Genomic DNA, 27,627 nt, shown 5'->3' with positions numbered 1-27,627 from the left:
TTAATTACTCCAACACCCCCCATTAATATTAAATTAGAGATAAGCTAAAGATCTAAGAATGAATGCAATGTGCAAACATGAATGGGTACCAACAACAAAGGCCTGAATAGGTACCCATGTACAGATCAATGCAACTCTCAAAAATAGAGAAAACAAGAAAGCCCAGTGGGACAACATGCAAGAGTATATGTGACTAAGCATGAAGGACTCCAAATGTCACCCCAAGTATCGAATCGGTCACAAAAGTACAACCAATATCATCCCTAGAGAGAGAGAGAGAGAGAGAGAGAGAGAGAGAGAGAGAGTGAACAATGTCATTCAGAAATGGTGAGTGCTCGAAGACAAATAATAATCTAATGCCTACAAACAACATTTCTCCCTTTTGAAAGAAGATAAAACAAGTACAAATGTAGGAAAGCTTCCTATTTTGGATAAGAATTGGTAGGAAGTGGAATCCAAATCTGTGATGATGTCTCTGAAAATCTACTCGTGTCACCAAGTCCTTGAATGATAAAAATGTCACAACCCAATCAAGTACATCCCAAATCACAATAAAAGGTGTAAAACAATGAACCGATGGAAACTAATTTTGAACAAGATTTACGAACAAACTTCATGTCACAATAGTTATGCCATGCTTGCCATCAAATATGAGAGATAAATCATTTTATGTGTCTTCCAAATTTGAAATGTGAGACTCCACAAACAATGAAACAATGTTTGTCAAATAGGATTCCTAATCAAGAAGACAAACAGATACTTGTTGCAATGACTCACTAGCAGGACTCAATGAATCAACAACAAAAGATGAATTATCTTTTTTAATGGTATCAAATGATGGATTGAATGCACTCTCAAGCAAGAGTTTAAAAACATTATGTGAGAAATTAAGACACCATTCATGCCCATGTTGATTACTCCCACAATATTTACATCTACAACCCTTATAAATGATTCACTCCTCAAGATAATCCCCAAAGTAGTACAAAAATATAAACCTTCAATACAAATACAAACTCAATTTGCTCGTAGAAAGGAGCCCCAAAAGATTAGATTTGAGATATGATTGAAATAGCAAATACCTAACGAAGATTCTAGATAAAAGGGACTAAGATCTATAGAGGACCAAATCAGCTTTTTGATGCCACAAGAATCGCAAAAATGAAGTTCAAACATGAAAGATATGGCCTTTTAAGTGCAAACAACTAAATATGATTTGAGGCATCTATAAAATTCATTAGGACCAAAATATGCAAAAAAATCTAGCACTAGTGGATCAAGATCGGAACTAGCTTTCTAACAATATGTTTTTTTAAAAATTGAACATTGTATGCAAAAGTTATGGAAAAAGAAGAACATGGTAAATTTAGTCGATTGACACCCTGTAAACATGATCTTTGAAATTTGATTTTTGGAGAAACCTTTTTTTTCAAATAATTTCTAAGAAAAAGTTATGGAGAAATCTTTAATTTTTATTTTTTTTGGTTCTATTTTATTTTATTTATTTTTATTTTAATATTTTCATGAAAAATGTGACGAATCTTGTAGAACAAGAGCAACCCAAACAATTTTCCGTGGCTGTAAAAAAAATCAGAAATTTGTTTTGCTTTAACATGTGTCAATTTGTCTCTTGAAGGCCGAATCTCTCAAAAATTAGACAAGAACCTAGCAAATCTAGAGCTCTGATACCAACTTCACAAGCCCATGAATCACCTGCAAGCAAAATAGCTATCACATCTCAAGAGGAATCCGATTTGTAGATTAACCTATACAGAATTAAATAGATTACAATGAATGAATGACTTGCTTTATATAAAACAAGAGAAACCTAATCTAAAATTAGGAAACTAAAAAAATAAATAAAGGAGCTAAATAAAGCTCAACTAAGTGAACTTAATCTATTATTCGCCTAATCTAACAAACACCAAAGTTTAGCTTCGATGAATAAAATAATTAAAAGACTTAATTAATTAAATAATTAAATGTCCTAAAAGACTTAATTAATTAAATAATTAAATGTCCTAATTACTCCAACAAGTTTCAATATTAGTAACAAATTCATCCAAGTTCCCGTATTTATCACTAATAGTTGATATCCTAGATTTTACCCTTTCGTATTTTACAATTAGTACACTACCCTTCAAGTGTTCTATCCTGCTGAAATATTATAATTTCTATCAAAATGCACAAATATCAAAAAGCAATAATGAAATATTCTGCGAGTGCTCGCAGATGATATGTTATGCTGAAGAACTCACACCAGTACTCGATAATGAGGTTTTGAAACACTCGTGGCACTATTTCTTGCAAAAACACAAAACACTCACAATATTTTGCATGAGACATGCAATAAACTCATCAAAAGTGAAAATAAAAGGAATCACAACAAAACAACTAAAGCATTTTTGTATTTGTATTGACCAAAAACTTTCTTCACATGATGCAAATGAAGGAGTGACAATGTCCTACGAGAATAGGTATCCATTGACGGTCAACTATTGAAATTTAAAGTTTGAACTTTGTTAGAGACTAGGAATTATATAGAATATAATTATAGGAGTTTTTGCCGAGTTTAAGTTTTTAATTTTTTTGGACCAGTCGAGTTATTGTCAAGTCTGAGTTATTCAACTATGATCCAAACTAATTATTACAATCTAAAATGTTTATAGACAATTGCCACAGTCTTTACCACAAAGTTCCAATACATTTCATTTTTTTTTCTGCATTTAAAGGCCAATTTCTAATGAGATCAGAAAAAACATAAAAGCTTTAATTTCAAAAACTTGTCCAACATTGGAAACAAGCCAAACTTAACTACTTGGTTAATTATAGGAGTTTTTGCCGAGTTAAAGTTTTTAAATTTTTTGGACCAGTCGAGTTATTGTCAAGTCTGAGTTATTCAACTATGATCCAAACTAATTATTACAATTTAAAATGCTTATAGACAATTGCCACAATCTTTACCACAGAGTTCCAATACATTTCATTTTTTTTCTGCATTTAAAGGACAATTTCTAATGAGATCAGAAAAAACATAAAAGCTTTAATTTCAAAAACTTGTCCAACATTGGAAACAAGCCAAACTTAAATACTTGGTTACTCTATATAAGATCTAAGTACACAATTTACATTTTGAATGTGAATGCAACCCCATGCAGACGTGTTACTGCTATTTACTAAAATGGAGGAAAACTAAAATTTCACACTTTATTCCACACAACATATTGTGTTATGTATGTCTTGCTTCACCGTAGCGGTTCAATGGCTACTAAAGTTGACTCACACACCTTTCTCTCATTTGAAATGACATCTTGTTGCATATATAAATAAAATATGTCGTCGATGCATTTTCTCTATCAAATAAGATGTATTGTTTTGATTTTGATAAATGGGATTGAAAGGTCTGAACCCATGTACAACAAAACAACCAAAGACAAATGAAAAATGTACCATAATCAATGGGGCATACCAAACTACTCAACAAGGTAGAAGAGTGAGATGCAATTGCAACCAAGTTGCCAGAAACAACTACAATCAATAGTAAAAGCTAGGATCCCAATGTCTCATTTAGACAATACCAAACCCTACTCTAATTGCTATCAAACCTTTCACTTGAGACAATAAGATGTATTCTTGTCTTCAATAGACCAATTTTATTTGTTTAACATGTAGAACACAAGATACCACTGAGGTGTGGGGTGGGGGGGGGGGGTGTGAATCAGTGATATAAACAATTTCAAACAATGTGTGCAACCCGTAGGATAATGAAAGCATTAACAAGCAACAACACAAGAGAACATCACATAACACCGGATATACGAAAACCCAATGTGGGAAAAACCTTGGTGAGAAAAGCTACTGGAGATCTACAACTCCAATCCAGCCTCAGAGTGAAATAACAGTTTGCAATGTTTAGGGCACCAACCCAAGGAGCACCAACCCCTATTCTATTCTAAGCACCAACTCAAGGAGCACCAACCCCTATTCTATTCTAAGCACTAACTCAAGGAGCACCAACCCCTACACCGAGCACACACTCAATGAAATACAATGAGATATAAATCAATACAATGATAAACACCTGGTTACAAATGAGTTTTGTAACGCCTGGAAACTATTACTCTGTCGGTTAAACTTCTTTTTTGTATTACTGCTTCTATGTTCTACTGGTTTTCTATTCTTACTCTCTGAATCCTCTATCAACTCTATTTCAGTCTTGTTGGATCTTCACTGAAACTCACCTTGCTCTCCTTGACACTCTGTTGATCTCTTACCGGTTCAGACACTATCGATTTAACTGACTGTTATACTCTGTAATAGTTTACCGGTTACCTTAACCCTTGCCGGTTAAACCTTCCTTACTAGTTCTTCTCCAACACTCAGTTGCTTCAATATTTTCTATCACTCAAACTGATCAACTCTTTCCTCACAGAGATTCATTGTATCATAAATCTCTCATCAAACATACTCTCTCTCAGCACACACTTTAGTTTTTTGATTTGCATATTTATATATATGCTTTCCTGCCAAAACAAAAATTCAAACTTCACCCGCTTCGGGTTTTCTTTTCTAACCTCAATCCAAATCAAATCAGATATCATCTTTCCTGAATCGATAGCCTGAAATAGTACAACAAAAAGCTCCGTCATCTTTTTTATTCTTCCTATGAACGTTTACTATATTTAGCAAACTCGACTTTGTTCATCAGTCTTGATTTTGTCGATCAATAAAAGATTTAGCAGTTTCTTTCTCCAGATCAACTAGATGATCAAATATACTGCTTTAATCATGATGTCAAAGAATCAAATCTCTGCCCTTCAATCTGCTTTGAGCTGCAATCCTCTGCAAGTGATCTGTGTTTTTCGCAGTGGACATTAATACAGACTTAGTCGACAACTACCTTATCGACGCACCATTCACCTACCCAATGCATGTTTGCCACCTGGAGTCCACCTGACATTTCTGTCAACATCCAGCTCACTTGATTGTGTCGGTTCAACTTTGGTCACCGACTGAACATGATACCGGTATACACTAACCTGTTAACCTTCATATCGTGCACTTCACTATTCTGTCGATTAGGTCATGTTATATGGGACTGCACTTAATGGGTTTGCTTGCTTACCGGTTGGCAAACTTACCGGTTGACATCAACATGCCAACAATCTCCAATGTCGGTAACAATATCTTGCATACCGGTTGACATACTTACCATTTGACATCAATGACAATACAATGCCAACAATCTCCCCCTTTGGCATTGATGACAACACCCATATTATCGGGTTAATCTCCACAACCCGAGATTACAATATGCACTATCTTCAACTGCAGTTCTTTTTCTAGCTGTTAACTTTCTCCCCTTGTTAATTTTAACCACTGCTAACTTTCTCCCCCTTTGACAACAATGACAAAGGGCCATGACAGCTTTCTGAGGTCTCCCCCTTTGCAGGTAATTCATGAACTAGTATATTGTATCTCCCGGTAGGCCAAACTACTTGTCCCTTTCACCCAGTGGGTAAATTTATGATTTTTATTAAGTACAAATTGAATAGACACTAGAAAAAAGATCACAAAAGGTACTGATGAGCACATTCTCCCCGATGAAGTTACTCTCCCGGTCAAGTGGATTGTGACTTTGGTAGATAGACAAATTGAATAGACGACATGCCAAAGTCCCAAACCTGATTGCCTCTTTGATACTAAAAATTCTACCAGTCTTGTGAATTGAAGAGACACTTTGACACAACTATTAAAATCACAAACAAGCTGGGGATGCGTACTCTCCCCCTAAGTACAACATATGGTTCAAGAGTAAAAAATGTATGGCTATGAACTCCCCCTGAACCACAGATCTCCATACACATTTAAGTGCATAAAGCTGGTGAGAAAACTCCTAACTTGTGTCTTAGATAGTCAACTGTATTTACCGGTAGAGGTTTTGTGAAGATATTAGCAACTTGTTCACCTGTAGGAACATATTCTACCTTCACTTCTTGCTTTGCAACCTTCTCTCTGAGAAAGTGGTGTTTGATAGCAATGTGTTTTGTCCTTGAGTGCATAACCAGATTCTTTGAAATGTTGATTGCACTTGAGTTATCACACCAGATTGAAATAGGGTAAGATATTTCTATCGGAATGTCCTTGAGGGTCTGCTTCATCCATAACACCTGAGAACAACATGTAACAACAACAATATATTCTGCATCGACAGTAGATAAGAAGACCGAATATTGCTTCTTGTTGTGCCATAAAACTAACCGGTCACCTAAAAAGAATGCGCAATCGCTTGTGCTTTTTAGATCATCAATACAACATGCCCAATCAACATCAGTGTAGGCCTGTAAAGTGAAATCTCCTTTCTTTAGATACCATAACCCATAATTAAGTGTTCCTTGTAGGTATCTGAAGATTCTTTTAACTGCATTCTCATGTCACTATTTAGGTGCGGTTTGAAATCTTGCCACCATACATACTGCCTGCACTATATTCGATCTTGAGGCAGTAAGGTATAATAGACTACCAATCATGGATCTATACAGGTTCTGATCCACTTCTGATGACTCATCAACCTTGCTCAACTTGCATCCGGTCACACCATGGCGGTACTTACCGGTTTGTTGTCTTCCATCTTAAACTTATTTAACATATCTTTGACATACTTGGTTTGAGAGATAAATATTCCTTTATCTTGTTTTGAAATTTGAAAACCGAGAAAATATGACAGCTCTCCAAGCATTGACATCTCAAACTCTGATTGCATTTGATCAGTAAACTCTTTACACAAGATATCCTTGTTGCCTCCAAAAATTATATCATCCACATATACAACAACAATAAAACAACAATAATCAAGTGATTTTCATCTGCTTTGATGTACAAATTACTATCTGCACTTCCCATTCTGAAACCTTGCTCCTTAAGATACTTATCTAACCTTGAATACCATGCTCTTGGAGCTTGCTTTAAACAATGCAATGCTTTCTTCAATTGGCATACAAAAGTTTCATCACCATGCAACAAAAAACCTTCTGGTTGTTCTATGTAGACTTCTTTCAAATTACCATTCAAGAAAGCGGACTTGACGTCCATTTGATATACCTTGTATCCTTTGAAGGCAAAGAATGCTAAGAACATTCTAATAGCCTCAAGTCTTGCAATCGCTGTAGATGTTTCTTCAAAATCAATTCCTTCTACTTGAGCAAAACCTTTGCACACTAACCTTGCTTTATGCTTGACAATCTTACCTTCTTCATTCACCTTGTTCAGGTAGACCCATTTAGTACCTATGACATTCTTATTTGCTGGTCTAGGAACTAATTCCCAAGTTTTTTTCTTTCCAATTTGTTGCAACTCTTCTTCCATTACATCCATCCATTTCTCACTTTTGCTGGCCTCATTGAGTGTTTCAGGTTCCATTTCAGTCATGAGGCAGAAATTCACTTGTTCATTGTTCCGAGCAAGTCTTCTTATTTGTACACCGTCACTTTTATTGCATATAATCTTCTCTTCCGAGTGATTTTTCTACACATATCTATTAGGGGTCTTGCTGGATGCTTCTCCCAATTCATTTTCTAACTGAACTTCATCTTTATCACATGAATCATCATATCGGTTTACATGTGCTTGTTTGTCTTTATGCAAATCTTCATCAACTCTTACATGCACACTTCCAATGACTCTTCTCAGTCTTTTATTGTAGCATTTGTAGGCTTTGATGTGAGTAGAGTAACCCAAAAAGATGCCTTCATCACTCCTAGAATCAAAACCACCTAAACTATCTTCATGTCTCTTGATGGAGCATTTACTTCCAAACACTTTGAAATATTTAACTGATGGCTTCCGCTCATACCATAGTTCATAAGGTGTCATTCTGCTATTTGTTCTCAGTTGAAACCTGGTTCAATGTATATACAACATTATGTACTGCTTCCTTCCAGTACATATCCGATCTGTTTGCCTTATTCAACATAGTTCTTGCCATCTCCTTGACAGTCCGTTTTTTCCTTTCTACAACACCATTTTGTTGTGGTGTTCCTGGAGCTTAATACTGTCTTTTGTGTCCATGTCTCTCACAATAGTCAACAAACCCATTTGATGTGAACTCACCACCCCGGTTTGATCTCAGACACTTTATTTGGCATCCACTTTCCTTCTCAACCATCTTCCGGAATATTTTGAACCTCTCATAAGCTTGTGATTTGTCATGTAGTTAAGTGACCCATGCCATTCTTGAGTAATCATCAATGAACAACATGAAGTATCTATCACCGGCTAAAGCTCTTGTTCTAGTTGGGCCACATAGATCTGTATGCACAAGTTCTAAGGGCCTTGAGGTATTATGTTTTTTGATCTTGAAGGTTACCTTAGTATGCTTGCCTCTTAGACATTCATCACAAAAAGTACTTGCCAGTTTGATAATTGGTGGTATATGTCTCACATAACCTTTCTTGCTCACCTTAACCAAATTATCAAAGCTTATATGGCCTAATCTTTTGTGCCACAACCAGCTCTCATCTACTTGTCCCATCATGCATTGGAACTCAAAGCATTCCTTCAGATTGTACACATTTTCATCTATCATTTTACCTCTACAACAATCTGTCTGGTACTATCCTTCCTTATCTGACAACCGATAGAGTTAAATGTGAATTTGTATCCTTTATCAAACATTTGAGTCACACTTAGCAAATTATGCTTTAGTCCTTCCACATAGTATACATCATGTGCTTTTAACTTGTCATCTATGTTCAGAGTACCTTTGTCTTTTATCTTGATGGAAGAGTTGTCTCTGAACCTCACTGAACCTCCATTCCAATCATCAAACTTGATGAACTTCTTTTTGTCTTCGGTCATGTGATTGGAACATCCACAGTCTACAACCCATAAATTTCTTCTTTCTCTATGCAGGATAGTTTGCACAATTAGATTTGATTCTGTTTTATTCTTATCCTTCACAACCCAAACTGGGTTGGCTTTCTTCTTCTTGTCAATTGTAATTTTCTGCTCCGGTTTTGCTTCCGGTACTGTCTTCTTTTGCTTAGAAGTCTTCAGTTTGCAATGCTTTGCAATGTGGCCAACATTTTGACAATAATAGCATTTCACACTTGACATTGAAAGATGAATTTCAAAAACAATTGTAGGATACCCCTCTTCATCAATCTTGAACTTGCCTTTATGATTTGCATTCTAGTATAGAGAGTAAGCTTTCCAGTTCACAAGCATATTTTTTGCAGCTTCAACATAGGTCGTCTTCTCGGTAGCTTTGTTGACAGTAAAGGTTTGTTTTTCTTTACTCACTTGAAGAAGCAAACTGTATCTCCTTGTCGAATGTGTCTTTGCTATTTGAACTTTGTCCCTCTTCAAATCCTAAACCTCCAGTATCTTTTGAGTGCTTCTGATTACTCAACATTTTGTCCAAGGTTTCAGTGTTGCCTTCATACTTGCTTCTCATTTCAATTCATCTTTACTCTTTTCAAGCTCCTTTATGAGCCTTACAATTTCTTCTTCCAAATTTTGATGCTCCTTCTCCTTCCTTATCAAATCGGAGGATGTAACTTCACATATCCTCTTGGCCTCTTCCAACTGGAGTGTCAAATCAGAAATTGTTTTCTTGGACTCATCTAGGGATTGCTTCAAATGGTCTTGTTCTTCAGCAGCAACACACTTAACTTTCTTGAGATCTCTTCTTGTTTTACTCAACTCCTCAAGAGCACTTATAAGCTCACCTTCCAGGTCCACTTTAGCTTCAATGTCTTCATCTTCATTATCTTCATCAACCGGTTCATCTAGTGCCATAAAGAGATTGGTTTCTCTTTCATCCTCACAACAGTCATTTTTTGAGGCACTTTCTTCATCTGTGGCATCATCTTCAATAGTATACGAGTTGTTTTGCTTCGGGTAGCTTCTTCTATCTTGTCGGTAAGTCTTCTTCTTTTTATCCTTCCCCGCAGGTCTGCTGACGTTTTGTTGCTCCTCCAACATTCTCACCATAGTGACATTTTGAAGAAAAGTTCCCTATTTTACCACAGTTAAAACATTTGAGAGGTAATTTTCCTTTGTACTTACTGGATCCTCTTTTAAGCTTCCTTACAAAATTTGCTACCACTGTGTCCGAGTCTTCACTAGATTCTCCATGAGTAATTTTTTTCTTACCCTTCTTGACGGAGTTGAAAGCAACCTCTTTCTTTGAAGTTCCTTCACCGGTTGTTCTCATCTCATAAGCGATTAGGGACCCAAATAACTAATCCATTGAAAACGTTTTCAGATCCTTGGCTTCTTCTATTGCAGAGACCTTTGTGTCATACTTAGATGTGAGTGATCTAAGTATCTTTTTGACAATCACTTCATCAACTATATCTTCTCCAAGTCCTCTAATAGTAATCACCGTTTCATCAATTTTGTGAAGATAATTAGCAATCTTCTCATCATCTTTCATCTTCAAGCCTTCAAAATGACCTCTTAACGTTTGCAGTTTAGCTTCCTTGACCTTGACATCTCCTTCAAACAATCTTTTCAACTTATCCAAAGTTTCCTGGGCGGATGAGAAGTGCATGACCTTAACAAACTCATTGTCATACAAACCACTGAGAATAGCATGCTTGGCCTTGGCATTGTTTTCGTACTCCTTAGCATCTGGATCTGTAGGAGGATTATTAGGGATAGTATACCCATTGTGCACAGACATCCAAGCATCAAAACCTAGGGAGGGCAGATAGGTTTCCATTCTTCTGCTCCAAAAGGCATAGTTGGTACCATCAAACATGGGAACTTTTGAGAAGGATTCATTCCTTGCCATTGTGTTCTTAAACCAGAATCTACCCAAGCTAGAAAAAGCTTTGACAAACAGCTTTGACAAATAGGGAATCTGATGCTTTGATATCAATTGTAGAACACAAGATATCACTGAGAGGGGGCGAGGGGTTGAATTAGTGATATAAACAATTTCAAACAATGTGTGCAACTGGTAGGATAATGAAAGCATTAACAAGCAACCACACAAGAGCACATCACATAACACTGGCTATACGAGGAAAACTCAATGTGAGAAAAACCTCGGTCAAAAAAGTTGTTGGAGACCTACTGCTCCAATCCAGCCTCACAATGAAATAACAATTTACAATGTTTAAGGCACAAACCCAAGGAGCACCAACCCCTAGCAGTTTATGGGCACCTACCCAAAGGAGCACCAACCCCTGCACCAAGCACCGACTTAGTGAAATACAATGAGATATAAATCAATACAATGATAAACCCCTAGTTACAAATGAGTTTTGTAACACCTGAAAACTATTACTCTACCAATTAAACTTATTTTTTGTATTACTCCGTCTCTGTTCTACCAGTCTTCTGTTCTTACTCTCTGAATCCTTTATCAACTCAATTTCAGCCTTGTCGGATCTTCACTGAAACTCGCCTTGCTCTCCTTCATCTGTTGATCTCTTACCGGTTCAGACATTGTCGGTTTAACTGATTGTTATACTCTGTAACAGTTTACCGGTTACCTTAACCCTTGCTGATTAAACCTTCCTTACCGGTTCTTCTCCAACACTCAGTCGCTTCAATATTTTCTCTCTTACGCAGACTGATCAACTCTTTCCTCACAGAGATTCACTATATCATAAATCTCTCATCAAACATACTCTCTTAGCACACTATTCGGTTTTTTGATCTACATATTTATATATATGCTTTCCCGCCAAAACACAAACTCAAACTTCACACGCTTAGGGTTTTCTTTGTCGACCTCAATCCAAATCAGATCGAATATCATTTTTCCTAGATCGACAGCCAAAAATAGTACAACAAAAAGCTGTCATCTTTTTTATTCTTCCTATGAACGTTTACTATATTTAGCAAACTCAACTCTGTTCATCAGTCTTGATTTTGTCGATCAATAAATGATTTAGCAGTTTCTTTCTCCAGATCAACTAGACGATCAAATATCCTACTTCGATCATGATGTCAAAGAATCAAATCTTTGCCCTTCGATTTGCTTTGAGCCGCAATCCTCTACAACTGATCTGTATTTTTCGCAGTCAACATTAATACGGACTTAGTCGGCAACTACCTTACCGACACATCATTCACCTACCCAACGCATGTTTGCCACCTGGAGTCCACCTGACATTTCTGTCAGCATCCAACTCACTTGATTTTGTCGGTTCAACTTTGGTCACCAACTGAACATGCTACCAATATACACTAACCGGTTAACCTTCATATTGTGCACTTCACTATTCTGCCGGTTAGGTCATGTTATATCGGACTGCACTTGGTTTGTTTGCTTATCAGTTGGCAGACCTCCAATGCCAGTAACAATATCTTGCATATCAGTTGACATACTTACTGGTTGACATCAATGACAATACAATGCCAACATAACAATAGTCATCTAGCCACGTATATATTTTCAATCATTGAGACTTCCAATTCATGTACACATCTTAACTATAATTATTGTTGCTAATCATAATATTTCTTTAAAATTTAATAAAATAACTTAATACTACAAAAAGCTTGTAACATTCTATGAGAAACCTAAATTGCATTTCCATTAGGGCATTTCTATAGGTCATTTATCTTTTGTCAACAACATAGCAGCACTTTATGAAACCCAAAAACAATTTCTAATATCTATGATATTTTTGAAAATCCTCTATAAAAGTAGTATTCCACGAGAAGTTAACATGTACGCTTTCTAAAACCTATCATTTCCAAGACAAAATTATCCCCGAGATGTGGAGATATTGGGAAAATGTACTTCCATCCTTCCACCACCGACATCAAGGATGACATTTTCTAGGATGTTTTGCTAAAAAAGGGAACATTTTCAAGATGTCACCTAGATGGAAAGGCACCCTTGCAAAAACTTACGTATCTCCATAAGTCTGTCGAATGTCCTTGAAGCTACTAAGTGTCTCCACAACTTCTCTACATCATGCTAACATTTTTTATCGAATCAAAGCTTTGAACAAATAGACATGTTAAAATGTACAAATGGTTGACCTCGGAAGAAAAATGGAATAAAACCATGCTATTAGAGGCAAAATAGACTTAAAAGACTTATCATTTATGTTTAGTCAAATGCACACTCTTAACTTTAAGAAGTTTAGATATTTGGATATTCTTGTCTTGAATTGCATAGCCCTCATCATTTAGATCAATCAATTTTTCTAGCTTCATCGTTTTTTATTAAGGATAAAATAGGTTTTGAAGGGACCCGAAACCCTTAGATTTTACCAGGACTTGGAACCCACAATACTACGCTGCCAAAGATAACAAACCATGAAAACCAACAACCCAAACAAAGCTGAACTGACTAACGCCAGCCAAATACCAGTGCAGTCACAAGCAGAAAGTGTCAGCCAAACAATCAAAATATAGCCAATACAAAACAGGCTGGTCACACCAACAAGGCTACAACCTCGAGCTACAACACTTAAAAGTAAATGACGAGGGTCTAACAGGCACCCTCAGCCAAACAACAGGGATATTCCCGGCTCATCGTTAATTTTATGACGAATGAATATTTTGTCAAAAATAGTAAAGACATGGTGTTGGTGAAAAAAGTTAAAACATAGTGTGATAAAATGATGAAAGATGGTGTTAATCAAGAAGATCTATGTGGTTTTGAAGGCCTTAATTTGGGCCTATGGAAGGAGATTCACCCCTTGACCTTGTCTTGTACTACTACCAAAAACGTGTGAAGGCAACTACCCCATGAGGAGTACTTCTCCTAAACCCCCAAGGGGTCACCCCTCCCCCTACTAGGGGCTCAACCATATATAGCCACTGTCACTCCCCGTCTAGAAACTCTATGGAACTATGATAAAAAAATTCCCAAGTTTCCAAGGATGCTTTTAGGAGATGTATAGAGATACAAAGAAACCTCATATGAAGTTTTCTAATCTTTGGAGATGTCCCCTTAGAGATACAAGAACATATTTTTGGTATGTCAGACAAGTATGAAAGGTCAAGGTATGAGCCTTTTGGTTATTAGCAAGTTTCTATAATTGTGTTTAAAGCTGAGTAGGCAAAATTAGTTATCTCATATCAATTACCTTTGTTTTTTTATTAAAAAACAACAAAAAACGAGGGTGTTGACCCTTAATACAAAGCCCGTGGGCAACAAAGAGTATATACATAATAGGGATGCGAACCCCGAACAAACCAAAGTTAGATAAGTTAACACAAAACCTATCCAACCTGCAACAACCCAAAACCGAGCTCAAGGATGGGGAGAAGCACCCAAACCTTGGCAAAGAGGGGTTTGGGGGAGGAGAGAAGACTTCCCCTTCTGCCTTCAACAAACCATGGTCCAAGCAATACTATCACTAGGCCCCTCCAAGGAAGGATTGAGCGGGGAGGACACTGTAGAGTGTTGTTGCTACATCGAAATAACAACAAATTGTTGAGACAGAACAACACCAGGATTAGGTTCAGTAGAAGTAGAAGTAGAATGAGGCTCCAAAATAGGAGTAATGGAGGTAAGGGCCTCTAGAACAAAAGAGGCCACAACAGTAAAATCGAGAGGATCAATAGATACTTCAGTAGCAGTGAGAGGCACTTCATCCCAGAAGGAGACATCGAAGCTAACAAAATCTGAATCCATAGCATTGACCGTCAAATGATCTATAGTAGCACCCCTATGACGTGGAAGAGAATAGTCTAAAGCAAGATGACCCATTGGGAGCATTTTCGATAGTGGAAGGGGAGGCCCTCATAATCCAATGACTAAGTCCAAGGCCTATCCCCAACCATGAGAACCACATTCCTTGGGAGAGGCGAAGAGATGTCAATGTCGATTAAAATGCGGGAAAAGGCAGAGTGCCCCATAGAAGACGTGGCATCATCCACCTTCAAGAAATGGCCCATGTAGTTACCAATAGCCTCGTAGCAAGAATGCTCCCATAAATGAGAGGGAGATTAGGAAGGTGAACCCATACTGGATGCACATTCAGTGGTTTGGTAAGGGGATTGAAAAAGGTTGTCCAAGGTTTGACAGAAAGAGAGTGATCTCCCTAAACCCACAACTTGCTCAACACCAAATCTTAATCCAAGAAAGAAGTAAAGGAAGCAATGAAAAAACCTTTAGCATAAAAAAAAAAGCTCAATGCTGTGAGCAACCAAAGGCTTCCAAGAGTCACTAACCCAATGATGGAAGTCTGGAAGAGAAGGCTGAAACCCAAAAAAATTGCACACCAATGCACAACGTTGATATAAACCAATATTATCCACAACATGTTGGCCACTAACCACCACAAGGAAGAGGACGAATCTCCTTAGGAGTATGAGCAATAGATCTAGCCACACGAGCAAAACTTCGCCCACTAGTGAAAGGAGGAGGTTTGGGAGGGACCACAACATCCATGACACCCAAGCATTCACACCCCCGCCAACATCACTAGCAGCAAAAAGACCCCTAGCATCATCGCCAACAACAAAAAGACCCCCCAAACCAATAGAACCGACAACACCCATGAGAGGTGGGGGGGAAGGCCCAAACCAACCACAATATCGTTGGGAGGGCACTCTTTAGTATAGGGCGCAGGAGTGGAGCACACAACAGACACAACAGGAGGAGGGCTGAGTGTTGAGCGGGAAGGAGTAGCATCCGAACAAGGATGGGGGGGAAGGGGTGAGCCACCCAACGTGGGGGCCAAGGCTCTAGGGCGGGTTGCAGCAGCATTCAAAAACTTATGGGCAGGAGAGCCGTTGGCAGAAGGCATCACAGCAGATTTTTGGATCAATTCAATTACCTCATTGTTGTATAGTCTAAAAAATAATGTTAGTCATCATGCATCCTCTCAAAAATCAAGTGTATAATAACACATTTAAGAAGGTGAGTTGCATAGAGATAAAAAGTTTAAATGAAAAACTTAATAATTACTCCATTATGCAATCACAAAGCTCTACTGGATTTTGGCTGATCAATATGGCAACTACAACTACTAATGGCCTAGGTTCAAATTTAAGCTTGTCCCCATAAGAGACCAAAGCATGAAGTTTGATGGAGACAACTTTCATTACAATTGAGTGCATACGGCAATTACCATAAAGAGATTTATTCAGATACTTTTAGGGGTCAACAATTCATTGAAAAGCCTTTAGGAATGGAAACATGCCAAGACATTGTTTTCAAAAGTATGTGTAAGAGTCCTGATTAAAAATTACTATGGCATTCTTGACCATAAGAGAGACTTGAGAGAATGGGAAATGCATGCAACTATTAGTTCGTGAGGATTCAATGCGAACATGAATATTTATGTAGAACTTTTCAAATGAAACAATGAAATAACTAACATGATTTTGAATCAATATTAAAAAATGTAGCATTAAAGATTCACTGGAAACTTAAGAAAATCATTTTACTTAAAATTATGCATTAGAAGATAATCTTACTTTCTCATGTTCAAGTCTGTCTTACTTATCCTTCGATAGCTATGATATCTAATTGATAACGAAAAAGTAATTTGCATGATTCATATATTTGGATAGCTATGATACACATATCATAATGATATATAAGCACAATTGATATGTATGCTGCAGATGAGGAATCCACTTGTATGGTTTGTGTCAATTCAGAGCCACATATACGTTTGTTGTCATGCATATCAAACTTACTAAACTCCAATCTAGTTCAGTCATCATCAAGAGCCATGGCATGGATGAAACTTGGACCATTTCGTCGGAATTGTTTCTTTGTTATGCACCAGGCCTGAGGGAAAGTACTCATCTGTGCAATTCATTTTATATGTGAGAGATCATACAAAAGGTAAAGATCACAACATTAGCTGAATAAAAAGCTGAACTTTAGTAATTGAAACATAGTCTGGCAGTGGTGATCTTATATTTAGCAGGCACAACTTACATTGCTGACAATCTTTCCTCCAAACCACACAGATTCAGGTCCACAAGGAGGTGAAAGCACTCTAATACCATTTGATATTGAAATAGGCAATGCTTGATGCAGCTCTCTCTCTAACCTTGCTGAAGGAATTTTAAAAAATACATTACTGACAATTGAATATTGAATGTCTAGCTACATGGATAGTGATTACTTTCATCACATAAATGCTTCAGGCGTAAAACAAAAAAGCATAGTTCCAATATTACTCAGTGAGAATGCTTCTTGTTATAAAAGGGCAAGAAGATTCACTTTATGCAGGGCATAAGTGCTCTTCACCTGCAAGGCTAAATTTAACTACCCTTAAATATCCAGTTCGGAAAGGGGACAAAACCCCAAAGGGCTTCTAGGAAATAAGATACACAATATACTTTGTTCTACATTAATGACTTATATTTTAAGAGTAATATGCACATTCTGGATTAGTGCTTAACCAATGCAAGGTCCATAACATTTAGTGTCATAAAAGCCATTAAAACACAACAATTTATGAGGCATACCTGCAAGGCCAGGTAAACACGCTGTGCCCCCTGTCAAAACAACAGTCTTGAACCATCCTTCATCTACAACCTTCTCCATTTCAAAAGAATGACAATGGTCGATGCAGAGTGCAACTGCTCGATGCAAACTCATTGCTCGTCTATCTCCAAATCAAAACAAATACACAATGTCAGCTTCTCCAAATCAATAAGTAATGGCAGAAAATGTAGCCATGTGCTGAACAAAAATAGATGAAAATCTTCTCCAAATATGACAACCTGCTGAATTTTGGCAAAATAAAAATACAACTTAACAAGCCTCCCTACAGAGAAATCTGCATCTACTTTTCAACTAAGTGAAACGCTCCCAAAAGAAAATGAGATGGTACAAAGGGATATTTCCACTCTTTATATGAAACATGCAGATTACAAGGAAAGTTGTTCTGGCACCTACAAACATATGAAGTTCGGAATACAAGGAGGTTTCATGTTCTGTTTTTCTCCCCAAAATCAAATTGCAGTCAAACCAAAATCCTCCTAAGAAATGTTTCAGACCAGACAACGAATTGACATTCCAAAACTGAAGATTGGTAATGGTCTCGTTACAAGTTAATATAATCATGGAAAATCAAATGAAAAATGAGCCTAGGGTATAGCCCTACTAAAATCATCTAACAGTATTCAACTAGGTGTTGATTATTGAGCTTCCAGACCTGAGGTAATATAAGGCTGGTACCTGTTGAGAGTCTGAGACATCTCATCAACAATGAGAGGGGAGGACCAGACGTTTTGTAACCAAAAAATTCTATACATCTTTCATTGATTGACCAACAAACTGAAGAAGATTCAAAATTAAATTTAAACTAAAACAAAATATATTATTCCATTATGAACAAATATGTTTTTTGCGAGGGAATAAAACAGTTCCATAACTTTCACTCTGGAGTTTTTTCTAGCTCTCCAAATAAATATTAGCGACTTGTGTAAATTCATGTTGGCTGTATTTCTTCACAATGTAATTTTCTTATTATTTTCCTCCAAAAAAGGTTCAGAATTTTTAAGCCATAAAATTACTCTAGTGTGGCTTTCTACGGGAAAGCTATGTTCCCAGAAGCATAAAAGGGTATTGGTACTTGAAAAGCTGATCTATTGGGGACCCTTAATACAATATTGTGTTGCGATGACAGTACACTAAATATAAACAAATATAAAAAAAACTCAATAAGCAGCATGAAACTTAACAAAAAATTAAAAATAAAGAAAACATCACATAACTGATAATATCATTATTTTATGGTGCAGAGCAGTGGAAGAAGAGTAGGGAAGACATTAGAAATGAATTGGGATAGATACATTTAATGTCTTTTTTCATTACTCAGAGCCATGGGTTGTGCATGGAGGTGTGGCAGGTTATCTGTGGAAAAAGACTGGAAATGTTGTCAATAACTCTGGGAGGGATCAGCATTTTTGCAACAAATTGAAGCGTTCCCACAGGAAAAAACGAATCTGAAAAGTTTCCCGCTTGTACAGTAGTTCAGGTCATTTCCTACAGTAAATTGGAAAGATCTGTTGGTTGAAATTGTGATTATATATAGACTATCCAGCTACACATCATTGGGACTTTTTTGTCATTTTGTTTTTTCAATTCAACCGTATCAAATATCTTGCTTTGTTATGGTTTTTAAAGTCTATGACTGTAGAGAAATGTTGCTTGCTTTGCTTAAATTTTTTCAGTCTACAACTATCAAAAATCTTGCTTCATAATGGTCTTTACTAGTCTATCAGACTCTTGTTGCCACAGATTCACTTAGATACAATGTAAACTGTGAAGATATCTATAAAAATAAATCTTTGGTATCATGCAAACATGTTTGTTTATAATAAAATGCTATTATTTGCACTAACTTACAAGCACCCACGACAGAATTATTTTTGTATTGCCTTGGGCGACCATTTTGGTTATGGTTCTATTGATTTAGCATACAATTTGATAATAAGTATTATGTAAAAGTACAAGCAATTACTTTAAGGGAAGCACACCCATATTGATCAACACTAATGGATATCTCCAATGTATAATCTGAGATATACTATCTTGATTCTTGTCTTTAAGATCCTTATTTATTTCAGGTTTTAAGTTGCAGCAACTTCTTGCAGGATTCCAGAGGATAGGACATTAGATCTTAAAGTTTACAGATAGGTTTTTAAGTACAGAATCTTTGATAAACAACCAATGACAGGTTTCAGCTTCTATTCATTTTCTGCTTATCAGCCTTTTCAACTCCAAATTTATAATATGAAATGCATTAAACAAACCTCTTCCAAATTAAAAAATATGCTGCTGCAACATCCTGAAATAAGTTCATGTGTACAAGAATGCATGATGAAATGCAAACTATTTCATTCAGGACCATGCCACGTATCGATTCGCTAGTAAACCTTGGTTTCTAAACCAAAGTGGACAGGACGAGGATCATCTTTGGTAATAGTTTTACTGAAGGCAGGAGATGTTGAAGTAATCATCCAAGATTTTCAATCTGCAACACCAAATAACCTCCACAAGACAAGAGAGAAGCAACAACAGAAGACGCTGTTACACCAAATAAAGAATATGATATGATACAAGTTGCAAGATAGGCCTTACTTATGAAGGCAAAGTGAGAAGAAGGATTAGACAAGATTGTGCATGTGTCATATTCATATGCAATGAGACAACTAAGGCTTGACCTAGGTAACTAAAAGTAATTGTCGTGAGATAAGATAAGATCATGTGACAGCTAATCAATCTTCTAGAAAGACACCTAGGACCTAAGTAAACTTAAATCAACATAAGACCATACTAGGAATTAGCTAGGTACAAGACCTTTACTAGTGTTACAACTGCCCCTCAATTGCTACTAATTTTTTTTTTTTCCAAGTACCAACTTAACTGACCAAGCTCCTTGTTCTATCTTAGAAGTGTTGACTTCATAATTTCTTCAATCACCATAGTGGTGACAACTCTACTCCACCACTTATGCTTCTACTCAAAGGTGGTAAGCTCTTGAGATCAGAATCCCCATTAGACCTAGACCTTCACCGCGAGGGTTCATTGCAGATGACCTTGCCTACATATCCCTTCGAGAGAAGTTAGAGGCTTCGTAGTTCACCCTTGAAGTTTAGAGGGAGTTCATTCTCTCCTCTCATATGAGATCATTGATCTCTCTCTTAAATCAAGACAAATTATTAAAATTAGCCCAACAATAATAAAGCAATATCTAATTGCCTTCAAGTAGTGTGCATACATACACAATTACATAGGAGATCATATCCTTCCAAAATTTCCCAATTCCATAAAGAGTGACTCAAGCACTCTTCCCATAAACACATGGTGGCTAGCTAGTACACATCACACACACGACAACTAGCTCTAGCTTACATCACATTTACATGGTGACTAGCTCTAGCATACGTCACATATTCATAACGACTAACTTCAACATACACCACTCATATAAAGTGACTAGCTTTAGTAGGCATCACATACATAGTGACTAGCATATACATAGTGAGGGGCTGACATATCCATAATGGCTAACTACCACTTGCCCATAGTGCATCCCAGATAAAAGAATGTCGATGCACTACACATTACATCATGGGACACATTCTTTTGCCCAGTCTTCTACACCAACAAGCAAGTGATATTACAATTCGATGTATAACATACTATACTGAGTGCACATCCTCATCCTAACAAAGTAAAGTAAAACACTTCCACATAAACATATGCCCAAATAATACAAGGGTTGGTCCAATTATTATCTACCTATTCTTCACTAGAAACTCCCTTCCTTGCAGCCCATCGGATGACTAAGCAACAAGGACATCCACTGTTGGCATGCAATGGGCCTCCAGGCCTAAATGCTCCTAGCGGAATCTATCCAATACCCTAGATCAATTCAAGGTATCCCTCACTTGCATGCAACTAGCGGTAACCATCCACTAACTAGGTGGTACAATTGATAGTCTATCGGCATAGTACGCTCCTTGACTACTGTCAATCTCAAGTGGGTAAGCTTATCTTAAGCAGGCCATAGGATTTATCCTTCAATGATCACCATGAATAGAGAGGACTAGACTACGTGCTAGAGGAATACAATCCTCTACCTATGCCCTCGTAGGGTCCTATCTCCGTCCGTTGTCGTAAAAGCCAACACCTGTACTTGGCTTAGCACTATAACTGGAAGAGAGGTTCTCAATTTGGAATAGATGGATCATAATTCACTGTTCTAGGAGTATATACATGAAGTCTTATAGGTCTAGGATTAAATTACACAACTGTATAAGATCACTTGGATACAACATAAGATGGCCTTTACTCAATAGCTATACAAACTGACCATAAGGTAGTCCACCATTCATTTCCTTCAAACCACTATTCAAAAGTAAATTATATAAAACGTATAAGATATCAATTTTCTTAACTCTTTCATAATATTCTAATGCCTATTTTGGCCTCATCTGAAGCCTACTAAGAGGGATGGTTAAAGCAATTGGGAACAACCCCTAAACTTGGTAGTTATTCCCCCCTAGACCCTCCCCCTACGGACTTGAGGTCACAGGGGCATCCTTCTCCCAAGGACCGCTTACGTTCCCTCTTCCAAACAGGTCAAAGTTACACATAGTTCTCCTTAAAATGTTTCTCTCAAGGGATGCATATGCACGCATTCCCATAACCAAGGTTTCATCAACATTTCTCTTTCATTAATAACACCTAAAAATAGTTAGAAAATCATAAATAGTTCGTAATTTAGTAACTAGCACTATAACACTTTCCCTTTTAAAGTATTGAAGTTTTGACTCAAAGTCCTCCCATTATTTTTCATAAACCAACTTGAATGTCCCAAGGTTTTTCTTATCACATAGGGATAAACTTATTACTTAACATGAGAATTACCTCGGTTTACACAAACACATAGGAAAACACTTCGATTTAATATTCATATAATAGATTCGATATGGATATTCTTATACTCAAGGGATCAATAGATATCTTGTAGACATATAGAATTATTTACCCCAATGTTGAAATAACATTCTATAATTATATTGCATGTCTTATCATTACATTAAGCCAAGAGGGTAAAATGACATTAAAGGAACTTATTACACCTATTGCCACTTCAATAGAATTTATGAATGGTCCATGTTTACATGAAACTTGATATCTTTTCAATATAACACTAAATCTAATATTTTCAATATCACAAGTATCTAAAATGCCATAGGTCTTAAAACATAGGTGTATCCTTGCCTTTTCCACGATTCCTGCACAATCATATCATCACCCAATAGTTCCCATGATAGTTCCCCTATCAAGATTAATGTACTTATGAGGCCAACAAACTTCATGTAGTCATAATATTCATATAATGCAAGATTAATGCAAAAGCCTCGACAAGGCCTCGGGTGGGGTCCTACTTTAATATGGTTCAACGACATCAAGTATCATAATGACATTGTCCTCGTAAAGCCACGTAAAATACTTTTGAACCTCAAAAGACATACGTCAATACTTACAACTAGCATGAAATGCATGATAAATGTTAACATTGTTAAGGTTATACTTGAGACAATTGGCAACATTATACTCATCCTATATTCATATAGAGAGATATACTCCCTAGTATCTATAGCACTAATATTCTTAATATTTTGTTTTCATTTCCTTATTAAGTGGGTCAATATTCTCATTGTAGCTTGGTTCTCAAACTAGATAATTTTGTACTTAGCACGTATAACTAAATGATTCATGTAATTATAATTACTCACCTTGTCATAATGTGATCTTGGAATAATTACAAAATATAGGAAACTCACTTTCAAAACTCATTCACTAATATTATACTTGGATGTATTAAATAGGACTTCATATCGTATACCATTATTGAAATCATTAAAACTATTTTCTTTAATATAATTACAGTACATAAACTGTAGTACTTTATCCAACTATAAGAAGGCATACAATTGTTATTATGAACTTTCTTAAGCCCAACTGGCACCTAAGTGATGCTCAAGGTAGTGGAAACAATGTATCTACTGAATCTTCATATGCTTGATACTCCCAATCCCAATAACTTTAATGATGTTTAAGAAACTTATAAATTCTACAACATGGTAGTACATATATTCTAAGACATGATAGTGGCATTCTTATTATCATCTCAAATAAACATGGAATGAACAAAGTATATGTATATTTGCCTTACTAAGCATGACGCTTTAAATCACACATTTCAAGATCAATAATTTGATAGGCTACATATTTCAACTAATACTTAATTCTCAAGGATCTCTTAGAAGCAATTTCTACGGTTAGACAAGGAATTTAGACAATTGACAAAATGTCATAGGAATGTAATTTATACGTAAGAATGGGAGAAATTATATAATGCATCATTTAGACAAACCCAATTCAATAAATCCATTCCTCTTGGTTGCAAGAGTAAACAATTTAAAATTAAATACTATCTTAAGAAAACAAGGGCAACGAGGGTACTCATCTCTAGAAGGAAACACTTTTGAAGCAGCACAAAAATCTACTCAATCAATTCCGCAATAGAACCTTCAAATATATAGAATCTACATTTGCTTGCACATTTGAAAGCCACTTTCCCTAACTCCACAATTAAACTCTCTTCTTCACAATTTTATTCTCTTCTTTTTTTAACACTCTCAAATCCATCTTCAGCGCCATTCTTTCCCCTTTGCATTTTACTTAGTTTTCCTTCTGATAATCACCTCCATCATCTCACATCTGCAATATATTTACCCCATTCAATGACTTAATGGATATTCATACTTTCTTCTACTACACACCCTCTCCTTTGTATTTGCAATGAGTTGCTTCCCAGTATGGAGATCAAATTTTGAGGCATTTTCCTTCACAAATATGTGATCTCAAGGCGGCAAGGTTTGCATGATATGCACAAAATGGATTTGTTGATACGGCATTAGAAACTTCCAAGCAAATGTTGTTTGTGGATGTAAAGGTTGACTCCACAACCTTTAGCCTGCATCCTCCTTACCTGTGCCAAATCGGGAGCTTTGGGGTTGTTGCTATTGCAACAGCCCTGTTAGACATGTACACAAAATGTGGAAGCATAGACCTGTCACATGATCTACATAACAAAATGCCTAAGAGAAATGTGGTCTCGCAACTACCATGATTACAGGATGTGCACGAAATGGTTTCCTTGAAGAAGCTTTATAATTTTTTAAGAAAATGCAACTGGCAAGCATCAAGCTTGCTTTCCACACCCTTTCCAACCTCTGCCCTACCTATTTGTCCCCTCCAGGCTGCCCTCTCTTTTTGTTTCTCTCACACTCTTTTCTCTTTTTCACAGGCAAAGTGTGAATCTCTTTCCCTCTGTGAATTTCTCCTCATCCATAGCAGCAATTTCTGCATTCTCTGCCTTCCTCTATCTTTCGCATTTCTTGCATACATGTCCATCAAGTTAGTTGCAGTCACCCTCCTACCCAGCCTATTTGCCTTTTTATTTTTAGTCCTGTCATGGGTGACGGGTTGTCAGCCTTTGTGTACTGAAATTTGTCCATGAATTGTGAGTTTTTGGACGACTCCAGAGCAGGGATGTCATGCCATAGTAAATGCACACCATTCCTTGCAGAATCACATCCTCTCTCCATAAATGGTAATTGTCTCCTATCACTCCTTTTCATGTAGGCACCCATGCTTCTCATTTATTTCATACAGTGCACAATCATTTTCATGTTTAATACTCCTTTTCCTCATCTTGAAAGAATTAAATCTTATTTGTTTATTATATATTTTTCTATGGTCAACCATTGTGAAGGAGGGTGATGTGGGGAAAATGCAAAGATGCAGAAGATGGGTCCTGACAACAAAGCCTGATGAGGTACCCATGTACAAATGCAATGCAGTCTCTCACAAACGGAGAAGAGAAATAACTCTATGGGAGAAAACTCCTCTCCAAAAGAGAGAAATTGAAGGACTAAGAACCTCCAAAACAATGTCCCAAAAACAAGAAGAACATGAAGAACATCATTGAAGCATAAAGAAGCTGCAAACAACTGTCAAAAGATGCAGATATTGTGTTGTAACTAAAGAATCTCCTTTGAAACAAGATGATGATTACAATCAAGAAGACAACAATCTCCATCAGTGTTCTCAAGTAACACTACTCCAACAATGATCAGAAGGTAACAATTGCAATAACATTTGTTAATTGAAAATACAGATGGCCCATGAATCTGCATGAGTGATCTCATCATCACTACTCAACCAATACAAGTTAAAAATATAGGTGCAATAGTCTAAAGAACCAAGATAAACTAAGGATGAAAGGTTGCCTCCACAAAATAGGAATCCAAGAGTGTCTCATATCTCACGTCAAGCAAAATCAAGGAACCATTAGCACGAACAATATAATAACCCTCCATAATGCTGACTAGGGAGAGGCATGACAAGTCCACTCAAATTGTGTGTCACCAAGCAATGCATGAAGGAGAAAATACATCTAAACTAACCAAGAGAGTACCTGCAACTAAAAAAGGGTGTGCCACAAGGCACACACACACGAGGCAAGAATCATGAAAATCCATTGTTGTCGTGGAGGGCCATTCATTTGACAAAGATGTGATTGAAAAATAACAAAGGCACTACACAACCCCCTCGTGGAACTTCATAATATAGGGCAAGTACAATAGTATGACACAACATTTGTGCAAAATGTCCTAAAATACATGTACAAAAGTGTGGTGCTTTATTTCAGCGTGTCTACAAAAGAAAATGCTTACAAAAGATGCTCAAAGAGTCCACAAAGGACAAAATGCTGTACATAGATATGAAGCAACCCAAATGAAGCCATCCCACACAAACATAATGTTTCTAGGTGTCAAAACAACAAAGTAATTAAGCAAAGTTAAAACTCAAAATCTTGTATAAATTATACCTAGGGCAAAATATGGAAAAAGTGCATGGATAGATTGAAAGTGCTTTGAAAGACCTTTCAAACACTGCAAGAATAACGAAAAATGGAGAAACTTGTCAAAATTTATGAGTTTGCGAGCAAAAGAACACCCTTTTGACTCCAACAAGCAACAAAATGCACCAACAAGAAAACCATAGAAAAATATCTACACCATTGGATAGTGCTCGAAACCAGCTTTTCGATGATATCTTGTTTGCCAATAATTGACACCATATATAGAAATTATGCAAGGTTTCCCAAAATTGCCTGGATAGATTGAAAGTGCTTTGAAAGACTTTTCGAACACTGCAAGAATAATGAAAAAATGGAGAAACTTGTCAAAATTTATGAGTTTGAGACCAAAAAATCACCCTTCTAACTTCAACAAGTAACAAAATGCACCAGCAAGAAAATCACAAAAAAATATCTACACCATTGGATAGTGCTCGATACTAGCTTTTCAATGTTATCTTGATTGACAATACCTGACACCATATGTAGAAGTTATGCAGAATTTCCCAAAATTGCCAAGTTGAAAAAAACCATTTTCTTTTTATTGGCCCTTGGTTGCCCATACGACCTTGGGCTCGGTTGGAAGAAAAAGAGCCCCCCCCACCCCACCACTGATGGAGCGGCGGATGGGTTGCAAGAGATGGCCAAGCTCCACTTGTGGTGGTGGGGTCAAGCGGAGAGGGAGGGAGGTGGCAAGGAGACTAAAGGCGCTTAGGGCTTATGGGCATGGCACTTGTGCCAAATGCCAACACCACATAAACAATACATGCACCAATAAAACATCAAAATGCCACCACAAATACAAAATGTCAAGCAATGTGTAATGCATTGCCAAAGGAAGTATACGGGCCTGCCAGCACAATATAACCGTCTGTTGGTCCAAACAAAAGGGGCATCTTGAGCAAAATTTGTAAATCGCACCAAGCATGCATCAAACAAACCTTTTGACCAAACTCTTTTAATGCACTGATAGAGATTGATTAAGGAGCCTATAAAGAAATATACCCACCGACTAACAAGGTAAGCACTCGAGCCCACAAAGCCAACCACCCACTAAATGTGTGGCCCAACAATCGGGCACGTAGGCCAACAAGGTACCTTGTGAATCTACAGAGGGTCTACATAGACCGAAAACTATTTTTTTCTTTTTTCTTTTTTGAAATAAAAAATAGTCACCTAGAACTTTTTGTTAATTCGGCCATACAATAAAATCTACATTACCTCGAGT

At 36.8% G+C, this 27,627-nt stretch overlaps 1 protein-coding gene across 7 annotated transcripts in view; it reads right to left on the bottom strand.

The window, feature by feature from the left end:
- Positions 1–16,349: 16,349 nt before the first annotated feature.
- Positions 16,350–27,627, bottom strand: part of LOC131026781 (actin-related protein 8) — a 183,948-nt gene continuing 172,670 nt past the window's right edge. For 5 of the 7 annotated variants that reach the window (XM_057956755.2, XM_057956757.2, XM_057956758.2 and 2 more), the window contains 3 exons: positions 17,413–17,552; positions 16,877–16,995; positions 16,350–16,741 (listed from right to left, as the gene is read on the bottom strand). In XM_057956755.2, coding sequence (XP_057812738.1) covers positions 16,646–16,741; positions 16,877–16,995; positions 17,413–17,552 — 355 coding nt within the window. In that variant the 3' untranslated portion in view covers positions 16,350–16,645. Of the gene's footprint in view, positions 16,742–16,876; positions 16,996–17,412; positions 17,557–27,627 lie in introns of those variants that run through there. The other 2 variants (XM_057956756.2, XM_057956760.2) reach the window with 2 other exon arrangements.

This window comes from Cryptomeria japonica, chromosome 1 (genome assembly GCF_030272615.1).
Source record: "Cryptomeria japonica chromosome 1, Sugi_1.0, whole genome shotgun sequence".
In the NCBI taxonomy this organism is placed as follows: domain Eukaryota; kingdom Viridiplantae; phylum Streptophyta; class Pinopsida; order Cupressales; family Cupressaceae; genus Cryptomeria; species Cryptomeria japonica.
Note: the sequence above shows the minus strand (reverse complement) of the source record. Positions and strands in the feature narration are given on the sequence as shown.